Raw genomic sequence first — 12,902 nt, 5'->3', positions numbered from 1 at the left:
GCTTGTAGTCTACTGAGAAAGACAGGTAGAAATGGATGAGGCTGGAAGTGGAGCATAGGATGAAGTAATGATAAAAGCGGAGCACAAGACATCAAGTTAGGTAGAACAGCTGGAAATGTATATCTTATCCATGGGCGATTAAATCATCCACCTATACAATAAATGAAGGTACTCGGGCCATGTACTTAGTGAGGTACTGGGGATGCAGTAATGAGAACAACACAGGGCCTGGCAGGGGAAGGCCATGATATGAAAGATCTGGGACTTCTTACCTGCCATAGAATGAAGACAGTGGCTTCCTGGAAGATACCTCACCAGCATTCACATACTCCTTCACAAAGAGAATCCCTTTGCTGTAGAAAAAGCATAACAGAACAGAAAACTGGATACTGGAAGATTCCAGGGGACTGGGCCTGATCTAAAGCAGGGGTCCAGGGCAGGGAGAACCCCCATATAGTGGACTTGGGCTGAAAGCAAAGTTCATGGGTATTGCCAGTTGTATGCAGATATGATAGCTCTAGAAAGAGGCTCCCTACAGCCAGTGGTGGTACACTACCCTCCTGAGACTTCAGTCCAGTGGGCTTTCTTTTTTTTTTCCAGTGGACTTTCTATCCTCCTCTCTCACCACATTTTGTTTCCCCTTTGTCTGGGACCGAGGTTGCCTATAAGTCTCAATCTTAGATATTCAAATCTTCACCTGCAATCTAATCTCTCCTTTCTCTCCCTTCTCACTCATGGAGTTCCAGAGGTTGAGAAGTTGCCTCACCCTGGACAAGCCACTGGCATTATTGAAAACAAGGTCTACTTCATGATAGACTCATAATGACCCCACATTTGGCCCCATTCTCATGCTCTGCATTCCAGCCTGCTGGCTTGATGGCAGTAGAGGCTCCTCTGATCTCTCCTACACACATACACACACACACACACACACCTCACTCAGCCTCCTTGCAATGACTCCCTTCCTGAACTCTAACATGGCATGGGGGCCAGGAGCAGAGGTGAGGCAGTAGGTATGTGCCTCTTCTCACAACAGATAACATGAGAGAGACAGACAACATAGGCCCTGGCCTCAGAGGTATTTCTTTGGCCTTTTCAAGCATGTTCCCCAAGAGACACTAGCAAGGTCCAAAGGGTAGCAGAGCCCTAGAAAGTGGCACATCAGCTTCTCACTGGGAGACTCCATTCAGGCCTTCACACAGGAGTTTATACTAGGGGAACCTGGGCCACACTTTATGGCCCCTTGACCAACAGGTTGCTGGGAATTGCAGTAGACACTAGAACTAATGTCAAGGAAGTAGCATGAGACAAAAGCTGAGTCTTTTAGCTCCAGGGAATAGCCCAAAGAACATCTCTCAGATGGTCTCTTCTTACCTGGTTGAGTTGGGCTCCAGTTCACTTGGGGAGGCTGGCATGTGAATAGGATGCTGCTCAGAAGGGGCAGGCCTGGGAACTGAGACCATGCAGCCCGAGGGGTTTCTCATCCTGAAAGAAGTGGAGGGAGGGGCAAGTATGTCAACATTGAGAACTGATGTGTTGCAGAGTCACTCAGGGTTATCAGGGGCTAATGCCAAAACTGCTATGTCAAGGAGTTTAAAAGAATGCCAGTGTTTTTTAAACAAACCTTGAAGATCACTGAGCTTCTGTTCTTTGAGGATCCTGAGATCAATGGGTAGAAGCACTCATTTTGTAAGTCAGAGGCAAGACCCCAACCTTCCAGCATGTGCCCATAACTACTCCTACAGCCAAGGGCCTTGGCCTGTGACTCACTTGGTTATAGCATAGCTATAGGGCTAGCATGAACTTGACAGACTCAGCCCCTTCCAGGAATGAGCTCCCTGCCCCCTTCCTCCAGTGAAGTCTCTGGAGAATACAAAGCTGAGGAAGAGAGGGACAAATTAATTTAGGCATCACCAAGGAAGAGATGTGGATGGACCTCATTCTGGAAGTCACCTGCCATAAGAAGAGGAAGAAAACTTATGGGTATAATGGTTTTTCTGAATCTCAACCCTTTGGTGTAACACACAACCCTTGGCCTGGAATTGGACCTCCTAGCCAGCTCACAAGGTGTTTTTCTGGTCAGGCCATTACTTGCTTTTATTCTGCCTGCTCCTGGATCAGCAGTCCCATACCAAAGGCTGCTGCAGCTGCCTGCCTATTCAGGGAATTCTTTTAGGTTCCATCCCTGAGCCTTCCCCATTTGTGCCATCACCTCATGTCAACTCCCTGTCTAACATCTTCAGCCCAGCTTTACAGGAACACACTGCCCTGGGTTAACTCTGGCTTCTCTCCAACATGGTGCCACTAAGATAATGTCCTGAGTGTGGCTTCATCCACCTGCCCTAGCCTCTGGGCTACCACCCCTTTGCCAGAAAATCCAGTGCACAGGACTTCAACTAGTCTAAGAGTGGGGATTGTAGAGAACAATCATAATCTAGCACCTGCCCAGCTCCCAAGCCCCATCTTTAGGGACTATGTCATGTGCATCTGACCTCTCTGGCACATTTGCACACGACACCACCTTCTCCTCTGGGAAGCCCTTCCAGGGTACCTGCCTTCTCACCCCAGGCTGGGTGAGGTTCCCTGCCTCAGTGTGCCCAGTTACCCTGAGATAGTCCTATATCACTCTAGCACACAGGAATGCACCATGGAGACTGGAGGAAGTGGACTGGCTGGGAGGGGAAGCCCCGTGGGAACCTGGAAAGACAGGTGGGGGGATAAAGTACAGAACCAGACAGTGAAAAGAAGACTGAGTACAAGAGGAAGGAAACAGCATCCATTTCTGACTGAGCAGTTAGCAAGTGGCTGGCATCCATTTATCCACAGCCAACACAATAGTTCAGGCGACAAAAGAGCTGAAGCATCAAGGAGACCTGAAGGATAAGATGAGCCAGTTTATCAAGAATGGAGAGGCTGCAGATGTGACATGGTGATTAGCAAAACAGGCCCCGGGCTGACTGTGTTTTAATCCCTATTAAGCCACTGTCTGGTTGGACAACTACTGGCCAGCTATTCAACCTACTTCTGCCTCAGTTTCTTATCTATAGAACAGATAATAATAGCACTTTTCCCATATGGTTGGTGTGAGAATTAAGTGAGTACACATAAAGCATCAGAAGGATGCCTGCACATTCTCAGCTCGAAGCAAATGCTAATGGTTATTACTGTGGTGTAACTGCTGTAGTAGTTGGTCATTGGTTCACTGTGTGCTTCATGAGAGTGGGGATAGAGGGCTGATCATTTTGTTTGTTACCTACAGCTGGCTCACATGGAGTGTTTAGGTTCTTCTGTCCATGTAATACCCCAGGCAAGAATACTGGAGTGGGTTGCCATTCCCTTCTCCAGGGGATCTTCCCGACCCAGGGATTGCACCTAAGTCACTTATGCTGCAGGCAGATTCTTTACCATCTGAGCTACCAGGGAAGTCCATTTGTATATCATTTCCCAAACTTGTGGCCACTCTGGGGAAAGATCTTGGGGGAGCTAAGGAACATGGATATGCTGCCATGCAAGGCCATCCTGGTGGCTGTGGCAGTGGAAGAATTTATTCACATTGTAGCACACTTTCCTCAGAAATCTTCCACCCCCACAAGTGGCAAAGGCACTCTATATCCCTCTGCCAACCCAGGTCTTCATGCTCCAAACGTCTGTCATGCTTGGTGTAACAGATTTGATGCTGTGGCTTCAAACTCAAGCCAACAGAGACCTACCCCTGGGATGCTCATTGCTGGTCAGCTTCACAAGGACTCCTAGCCAATCACACCTGCAGAAGGTAACGGGCATGACTAGTGTGTTAGGATTTGCTTTGGGGTGTGGGCCCTGACAAAACTCCAGTTCAGGCAGGCTAGCAGAAGCCTGGCACAGAGTAGCCCTTACCTGTTGTCCGGGCTGTCCACTTCCAGGCACTGCTCAGGATTTCTGGGGCTGCTCTGCTCTGAGGTACTGGGGTCTGTGCACTGCTGGGTGGGTACGGCTGGGTCTTGTTGATTATCTTGCAGGACTCCAGGCCTCCCCTGCCACGTCTCTCCCACCTTGGTGACCACATTCTTCTCAAAAACAACCAAGGTGCTGAGGAAGAATGAATCCTTGGTCATCCACTGCACACCCATATCCCCTCCTGAGACCATAGCAGGCTCCTCTCCTGGGGAGGTGGGATTGGGGGGCACAGAAGAGCCTAGCATGGCCCCCACCTCAGGGAGCATTCATGTCCTCCTCAGGAGGACCCCAGCACCACTGCTCCCCTCCCATCGCAAACACAGTCCCCAAGAACACCTGATGACTTCAGCTCAGTTCAGTCACTCATTTGTGTCTGACTCTTTGTGACCCCATGGACTGCAGCACACCAGGTTTCTCTGTCCATCACCAACTCCTGGAGCTTACTCAAACTTATGTCCATGAAGTCAGTGGTGCCATTTAACCATCTCATCCTCTGTCATCCCCTTCTCCTCCTGCCTTCAATCTTTCCCAGCATCAGGGTCTTTTCCAGTGAGTCAGTTTATCTCATCAGGTGGCCAAAGTATTGGAGTTTCAGCTTCAGCATCAGTCCTTCCAATGAACATTCAGGGCTGATTTCCTTTAGGATGGACTGGTTGGATCTCCTTGCAGTCCAAGGGACTCTCAAGAGTCTTCTCCAACACCACAGTTCAAAGCATCAACTCTTCAGCACTCAACTTTCTGTATAGTACAACTCTCACATCCATACATGACTACTGGAAATGACTACTGATGACCTCAATGATGTTTTAAAAGACAAAGACCTCTCTTAGCTGGAAACAGTGGCATTTCTGTCCCCTTCATCCTGTTGCCATGACTCCTTTCTCCAAATTTCCCCAGTCCCAGTTCACCTGTCCTGCTTAAAAAGTCCCAAGCCATCCTGTCTTCTCCCCAGGCCAGGGTGCTCAGAATGCCTGTGCACAAAAATCCAGCAGGGCACCAGCTCTCTGGCAAGAGGCTTCTCCCCTCAGCTGCTTTGGCTGGCTGTGTGTGTTAGCAGCTCAGTCATATCTGACTCCCTGCGACCCCATGAACTGTAGCTTGCCAGGCTTCTCTGTCTATGGAATTCTCCAGGCAAGAATACTGGAGTGGGTTGCCATTCCTTTCTCCAGAGGATCTTCCTAACCCACAGATGGAACTCTGGTCTCCTGCATCACAGGTAGATTCTTTATTGTTTGAGCTACAGGGAAGTCCTGCTTTGGCTGGCTGGGGGCTGTGGGGGCGTGGGTAGGGGGGCAAAGGAGTGGGAAGAGAATCATCAGGGCTTGCTACATTCTCAAACAGACTGATGATCCTGCAATGCGCGGGGAAGGGCCATGAAAACCAAAAGGCTTCTGAGGACGCCCAACAGGTGATCCTTGCTTGCCATCTGCTGGCTAACATGGGCAAAGCCCAGAATAAGCCCTGCCAAAGCTGAGCATGCCCAGGACAGCCATTTTCTTTACTGATAGTCGTATTTCACGACGGACATCGCGGTCAGAGCTCTCAGCTGCAGAAAATGGCGGCTGTTGCAGGCTCACACCTGCCAAACTCCACTGAGCATTAGCCCGAGGCACACGCACAGACTCAGGTGCAGACGTACCGTTGTTGCCCATTTGTTGATCACAGTTAGGATCTCCTTGTCTTTTTTATTGCCAAGCAGTCACAGTTATTTTTAACGAAGTAATAGCATTTTCATTCCCCTACACACACATGAAAATTATGGGGTGAGGATCTGCTTGCAGGTCACAAATTGCACTCAGGATGTAACTTCGACTACCCTTCCCATCCCCAGTCTGATCAAGTAGCTGCCACTACACTTCCCATCACTAAGTCTGCGGATGGAAGTGGGATAAAAGCAGAAGCATGGGCTAATAACTTAGACGGCCCATTTAAGGCAAACAAAAAGGTCTTTCTTAACTTCAAATACCCCACCCCACCCCAACTCCGCAGCTTCTCTCCCCCCAGCAACAGCCAAGCTTCTTGAAAGAGCTGGGTGCACTAGCTCTTCTTGCTTCTTCATTCCCATCTCCCTGTCAACTCTCCACAGAAGCTACTATTGCTTCCCAATATCCCAAACTATCTGTGATGAAGGACTTCTCTTCCCCTAAGTGTCTAGGACAAATATGTTGCCTTCTAGGTCCTGCCTCCACTGGCGGGAAGCTCTCCGTGGTCACAAAGCATAAAAACAACATGCTGAAAAACCTAATTGGAAATGCTCTAGATATTTTGTCCAGGTAGATAACTGTTAAGATATCCCAAATGACTAGTTTCTCCTTGATCCCTCACCCAAAATTCAGTCTACAGTCTCCATAAGATTATATATCAAGGCAAAAAAAAATTTAAAGCCTCCTGTATAAATATTAGCAGGAAGCTTTAGCCTTTATGTCGAGCAGGTGACCTCAACTTGTCCCATCTGCCAGAAACAGAATTCTGATAAAAATATAAAGTGTGGCAAAAAGGAGAACCAGCTCTTATACAAACCAATGAGTCTTTAATTTGTGTTTATACCTGACACATGGCTGAAATTTTAGAATTCAAGCCATAAGATCTCCATTTGAGTCTATCTGAACATTTATGTACATGTGTATGTGTAATATCTTTTTACTTGTGAATAGAATTACCAAGTAAACGTACAAGATCACTTATCCTTTATTCCAGTTGACTTAGGGATAAATAAACACTTATATAAATTAAATATTTCTAAAACTCATTAAAATTTTTCTAGTACTTTGAATGTACAGAAGAAAAAGTATTCTTTTATAAGAATTTTTTATAAACTAACATGAATTTTTTAAAAATTCAAGTTCAAAGAATTTAGGTAAATCCTTGGCAAACAAAGCTAGTCTAATATTGTTAATTTAATAAAAATAGCTGTCTTGTGAGTTGTATATTTGTATTTTATACTGTACAATATACAATATGCTTTATATTATATAAATTACATGAGAAGCACTAATCCAATAATAATAAATAATGATAATAATAATGCAAGGCATTTCCTAATTTTTATGGGTAAAATGTTAATTACATAAATATTTCAGAAACCATATAAAATTCTTAGAGATTTGTCAGTGCCCTCACTGTCCATGATATGCTTTTATTTCTCAGAATCCCAGTGCTGCCCTGCCTTGCCCAATATTAGAGAACAATGTTATCAATCATAATGTTATCAGTCATAATTTCAATTATTTTTAAAATGTTAATTTAGGTGCAATTTTACTTTTTAAAATTTAAATTCAGGTATTCTAAGTCAGTGGGTTTCTACTGGAAATTCTTACCACTTACCTATTGAGTTTTATTAATATACATATGTTCAAGACCTTTTCCTTCACTGGCAATTTGATTTCATTCATCTCCTAAATCTCATGATTTTAAATATGTTCTTACTACCATGTCTGTTCCTTAACTGACTTGAAGCTTTCCCTTTTAAAAGGGGCATTGCAACTACTGCTGCTAAACTTTTGTTGGAACAAGTACTCCCTCATGAGGAATTCTGATTCTTTCAAGTAATTGAGGAATAAATTTCACCAGTTAAGTCATCCAAGAAATCAAAGGTCTTCCTCTATATCCCAAATTACATTGCCTTTGTTATACTCAGGCATCGGAAATGACAGAGCTATAAAATTATTCAGTTCAGTTCAGTCACTCAGTACTGTCCGACTCTTTGTGACCCCATGGACTACAGCACACCAGGCTTCCCTGTCTATCAACTCCAAGAGCTTGCTCAAACTCGTGTCCATCGAGTCAGTGATGCCATCCAACCATCTCATCCTCTGCCATTCCCTTCTCCTCCTGCCTTCAATCCTTCCCAGCATCTGGGTCTTTTCCAATGAGTCAGTTCATCTCATCAGGTGGCCCAAGTATTAGAGCCTCAGTTCAGCATCAGTCCTTCCAATGAATATTCAGGACTGATTTCCTTTAGGATGGACTGGTTTGATCTCCTTGCAGTCCAAGGGACTCTCAAGAGTCTTCTCCAACACCACAGTTCAAAAGCATCAATACTTCAGCGCTCAGCTTTCCTTATAGTTCAATTCTCACATCCACAGATGACTACTGGAAAAATAATAGCTTTGACTAAACAGACTTTGTCAGCAAAGTAATGTCTCTGCTTTTCAATATGCTGTCTAGGTTGGTCATAGATTTCTTCCAAGGAGCAAGCATCTTTTAATTTCATGGCTGCAGTCACCATCTGCAGTGATTTGGAGCCCCACAAAATAAAGTCTCTCACAGTTTCCATCGTTTCCCCATCTATTTGCCATGAAGTGATGGGACCAGATGCCATGATCTTAGCTTTTTGAATGTTGAGTTTTAAGCCAGCTTTTTCACTCTCCTCTTTCACTTTCATCAAGAAGCTCTTTGGTTCCTCTTCCCTTTCTGCCATAACGGTGGTGTCATCTGTGTATCTGAGATTATTGGTATTTCTCCCAGCAGTCTTGCTTCGAGATAGTGCTTCATCCAGTCTGGCACTTCGCATGATGTATTCTGCATATAAGTTCAATAAGCAGAGTGACAATATACGGCCTTGATGTACTCCTTTCCCAATTTGGAACCAGTCTGTTGTTCCATGTCCGGTTCTAACTGTTGCTTCCTGACCTGCATACAGATTTCTTAGGAGGCAGGTAAGGTGGTCTGGTATTCCCATCTCTTGAAGAATTTTCCACAATTTGTTGTGATCCACACAGTCAAAGGCTTTGGCATAGTCAAAGCAGAAGTAGATACTTTTCTGGAACTCTCTTGCTTGCTCTATGATCCAACAGATGGTGGCAATTTGATCTCTGGTTCCTCTGCCTTTTCTAAATCCAGCTTGAACATCTGGAAGTTCATAGTTCACATACTATCAAAATCTGGCTTGGAGAATTTTGAGCGTTACTTCACTAGCGCGTGAGATGTGTGCAACTGTGCGGTAGGTTGGACATTCTTTGCATAGTCTTTCTTGGGATTGGAATGAAAATTGACCTTTTCCGGTCCTGTGGCCACTGCTGAGTTTTCCAAATTTGCTGGCATATTGAGTGCAGCACTTTCACAGCATCATTTTTTAAGATATGGAATAGCTCGACTGAAATCCCATCATCTCCACTATCTTTGTTCATAGTGATACTTCCTAAGGCTCACTTGACTTTGCATTCCAGGGTGTCTGGCTCTAGGTGAATGATCACACCATCATGGTTTTCTGGGTCATGAAGATCTTTTTTTGTAGAGTTCTTCAGTGTATTCTTAATATCTTCTGCTTCTGTTAGTTCCATACTATCTCTGTCCTTTATTGCATCCATCTTTGCATGAAATGTTCCCTTGGTATCTCTAATTTTCTTGAAGAGATCTCTAGTCTTTCCCATTCTATTGTTTTCCTCTATTTCTTTGCATTTCTTCCTCAAATTGAGGAAGGTTTTCTTATCTCTCCTTGCTATTCTTCATAACTCTGCATTCACATGGGTATGTCTTTCCTTTCCTCCTTTGCTTTTAGCTTCTCTTCTTTTCTCAGCTATTTGTAAGGCCTCCTCAGACAACCATTTTGCCTTTTTGCATTTCTTTTTCCTGGGGATGGTCTTGATCACTGCCTCCTGTACAATGTCAAAAACCTCCATCCATAGTTCTTCAGGCACTCTATCAGATTTAATCCCTTGAATCTATTTGTCACTTTCACTGTATAATAATAAGGGATTTGATTTAGGTCATACCTGAATAGTCTAGTGGCTTTCCCTACTTTCTTCAGTTTAAGTCTGAATTTGGCAATAAAGAGTTCATGATCTGAGCCACAGTCAGCTCCTGGTCTTGTTTTTGCTGACTGTATAGAACTTCTCCATCTTTGGTTGCAAATAATATAATCAGTCTGATTTCAGTATTGACCATATGGTGATGTCCATGTGTAGAGTCTTCTCTTGTGTTGTTGGAAAAGGGTGTTTGCCATGACCAGTGCGTTCTCTTGGCAAAACTCTGTTAGCCTTTGCCCTGTTTCATTTTGTACTCCAAGGCCAAATTTACCTGTTACTCCAGGTATCTTTTGCCTTCCTACTTTTGCATTCCAGCCCCCCATGATGAAAAGGACATCTTTTGGGAGTGTTAGTTCTAGAAGGTCTTGTAGGTCTTCATAGAACTGTTCAACTTCAGCTTCTTCAGCATTACTGGTTGGGGCATAGACTTGGATTACTGTGATACTGAATGGTTTGCCTTGGAAACGAACAGAGATCATTCTGTCATTTTTGAGATTGCACCCAAGTACTGCATTTCAGGCTCTTTTGTTGACTATGATGGCTACTCCATTTCTTCTAAGGGATTCTTGCCCACAGTAGTAGGTATAATGGTCATCTGAATTAAATTCACCCATTCCAGTCCATTTTAGTTTGCTGATTCCTAAAATGTTGATGTTCATTCTTGCCATCTCCTGTTTGACTGCTTCCAGTTTACCTTGATTCATGGACCTTAGATTCCAGTTTCCTATGCAATGTTGCTCTTCATATCATTGGACTTTACTTCCATCACCAGCCACATCCACAACTTGGCATTGTTTTCATTTTGGCTCCATGTCTTCATTCTTTCTGGAGTTATGTCTGCATTCTTCTCCAGTCACATATTGGGCACCTACTGACCTGGGGAGTTCATCTTTCACTATCCTATCTTTTTGCCTGTTCATACTGTTCATGGGATTCTCAAGGCAAGAATAATGAAGTGGTTTGCCATCCCCTTCTCCAGTGGACCACGTTTTGTCAGAACTCTCCACCATGACCCATCTGTCTTGGGTAGCCCTATATGGCATGGCTCATAGTTTCATTGAGTTAGACAAGGCTGTGGTCCATGTGATCAGTTTGATTCATTTTCTGTGGTTGAGGTTTTCATTCTCTCTGCCCTCTGATGGATAAGGATAAGAGGCTTATGGAAGCTTCCTGTTGGGAGAGACTGACTGTGGGGGAAACTGGGTCTGTTCTGATGGGTGGGGCCATGCTCAGTAAGTCTTTAATCCAATTTTCTGTTGATGGGTGGGACTGTGTTTCCTCCCTGTTGTTTGACCTGAGACCAAACTATGGTGGAGATAATGAAGATAATAAAATTATAAAATATAAAAATTAAAGCTTGCTAAGCTGATGGAAAAACAATCTCCCACAGCCTGAGATTTTACCCTTGGCAATGACTGTCCTCTGGTCCTTTTCTGCTGGGCCATACCAACTGTCCCTATGTGAAATTATATGCAACCCACACATAAGAATTCTCTATTTTGTCTCAGCTCTCAACTACTCTAACTTGGCCAATTCAGACATTCTAAGATCCTGATTGGATTTTTTTCTATCCTCCATCCAAGTCTCCTTCACAATTCTGCTGTTATTGTTGCCTGTGTCCTTGCAGTTCTCACTCTGCCCTCTTCCGTGCTTCTTGGAATCCCAGGTTAGTCAAGCCGCATCCACTAGAAGGGTGCATAGACCACCTTTCCTTCTGACATATGTCCAGGCTGGGGCTGAGGAACTGATTGTTACTTGAGACTATGAGGAGTAAGTGGCCCTTAATTCCCTGGCCTACACACTCCAAATGCCACATTTTCTGATAAACCTAGTCTGTTGAGATACCATGCCAGTGACTGGACCCAAAGACTGGAAGTGGAGAATCATTTGGGTCTGTAAAGAGGGCTTGTCCACAGCCACACCTGGAAGCCAGAGCCTTGCCTCAGGTGCCCTTGTCTGTTGACTCGTTTGAGACTGCTGCCTTGGCTTGGTGTGTCCGTGAAGTGGGTATTTGTTCAGATGGCTCCAGGAAGTGCAGTGGCAACTTGGAGAGTTGCCCCACCACGTGAGCCAGGAGGGGCTACATACTCCACCTAGCCACATACTTTCTGACTTGACACTTCTCTCTTCCTCATTGCTTCCCAAATTCTGGGTTCATTATTCTTATTAAACAGTTCTGTTTCCATCTCCACAGCTGCTATCATAAATAGGGCCTCATCATCTCTTACCTGGAGGACTGGGACAACTTCTAAGCTTTTCTCCCTGCCTGTACCTGCCCATTTCAAGTCCATTCTTTTCACTGACACCATAGAGATAACTGTAAAGCACAAATCTGACCACATCAATCGTCTGCTTAAAATTTTTCTGGCTCTGTAGGTGGGAATGGAAAATGCTGCAGCTGCTGTGGAAAAACAGTACAGTGGTTCCTAAAACAACTTAAATATAAAGTTATCATATGATCCAGCAATTTCACCTCTGAGTATATACCCAAAAGGACAGAAAGCAGGATCTTGAAAATATATTTGTACACCCATATTTATTGCAGCACTATTCACAATAGCCAAAAGGTGGAAACAACCCAAGTGTTCACTGACAGATGAGTAGACAAAAAGCAGTATGTCCACATTATGGAATATTATTCAGTCTTAAAAAGGAAGAAAATTCTGATATGCTACACTGATGAACCTTTAAGACATTAAGACTAAGAGAAAGATGCTAGTTATAAAAGGACAGATACTGTATGGTTCCGCTTCTATGAGGTATCTATAGTAGTAAATATATAGAGGCAAAAAGTAGGATGGTAAGTGCCAGGGGCTGGGAGTAGAGGGTATGGGGAGCTGTTGTTTAATGGAAAAGTTCTGGACATTGGCTGCACAACACTATGAATGTACTTAATGCCACTTAACTGCATACTTTAAAATGGTTAAGATGGTAATTTTTGTGTTTTGTGTATTTTATAACAATTTAAAAAGAAATCTTCTTGGCTCTTTTTCCTCTGCAGAAAGTCCAAGTCCTTATGGCATAAGGTTCTGACCCTGCCCACCTGTGCTTGTGATCACAGTTTTTGTCCTTTATTGGGTTAATGTAGTGGGTAGTGTGCTGGTATAAGACCACCCTCGGGGTCAATGATTCACTAGAACTCCCAGGACTCAGCATACAGTCATCCTCACAGGCCCAAATGACCTTATCACATCTCTGCACATCAATCCCCACTAACCT

At 44.2% G+C, this 12,902-nt stretch overlaps 1 protein-coding gene across 5 annotated transcripts in view; it reads right to left on the bottom strand.

Annotated features, from left to right (window-relative positions):
* The window catches only part of ZNF185 (zinc finger protein 185 with LIM domain), a 66,782-nt gene that overhangs the window by 11,159 nt on the left and 42,721 nt on the right, over positions 1-12,902 (bottom strand). For all 5 annotated transcript variants that reach the window (XM_043459391.1, XM_043459390.1, XM_043459389.1 and 2 more), the window contains 3 exons: positions 3,877-4,068; positions 1,375-1,485; positions 273-353 (listed from right to left, as the gene is read on the bottom strand). In XM_043459391.1, coding sequence (XP_043315326.1) covers positions 273-353; positions 1,375-1,485; positions 3,877-4,068 — 384 coding nt within the window. The remainder of the gene's footprint in view (positions 1-272; positions 354-1,374; positions 1,486-3,876; positions 4,069-12,902) is intronic.

The sequence above is a fragment of the Cervus canadensis genome, chromosome X, assembly GCF_019320065.1.
Source record: "Cervus canadensis isolate Bull #8, Minnesota chromosome X, ASM1932006v1, whole genome shotgun sequence".
Classification (NCBI taxonomy): Eukaryota; Metazoa; Chordata; class Mammalia; order Artiodactyla; family Cervidae; genus Cervus; species Cervus canadensis.
Note: the sequence above shows the minus strand (reverse complement) of the source record. Positions and strands in the feature narration are given on the sequence as shown.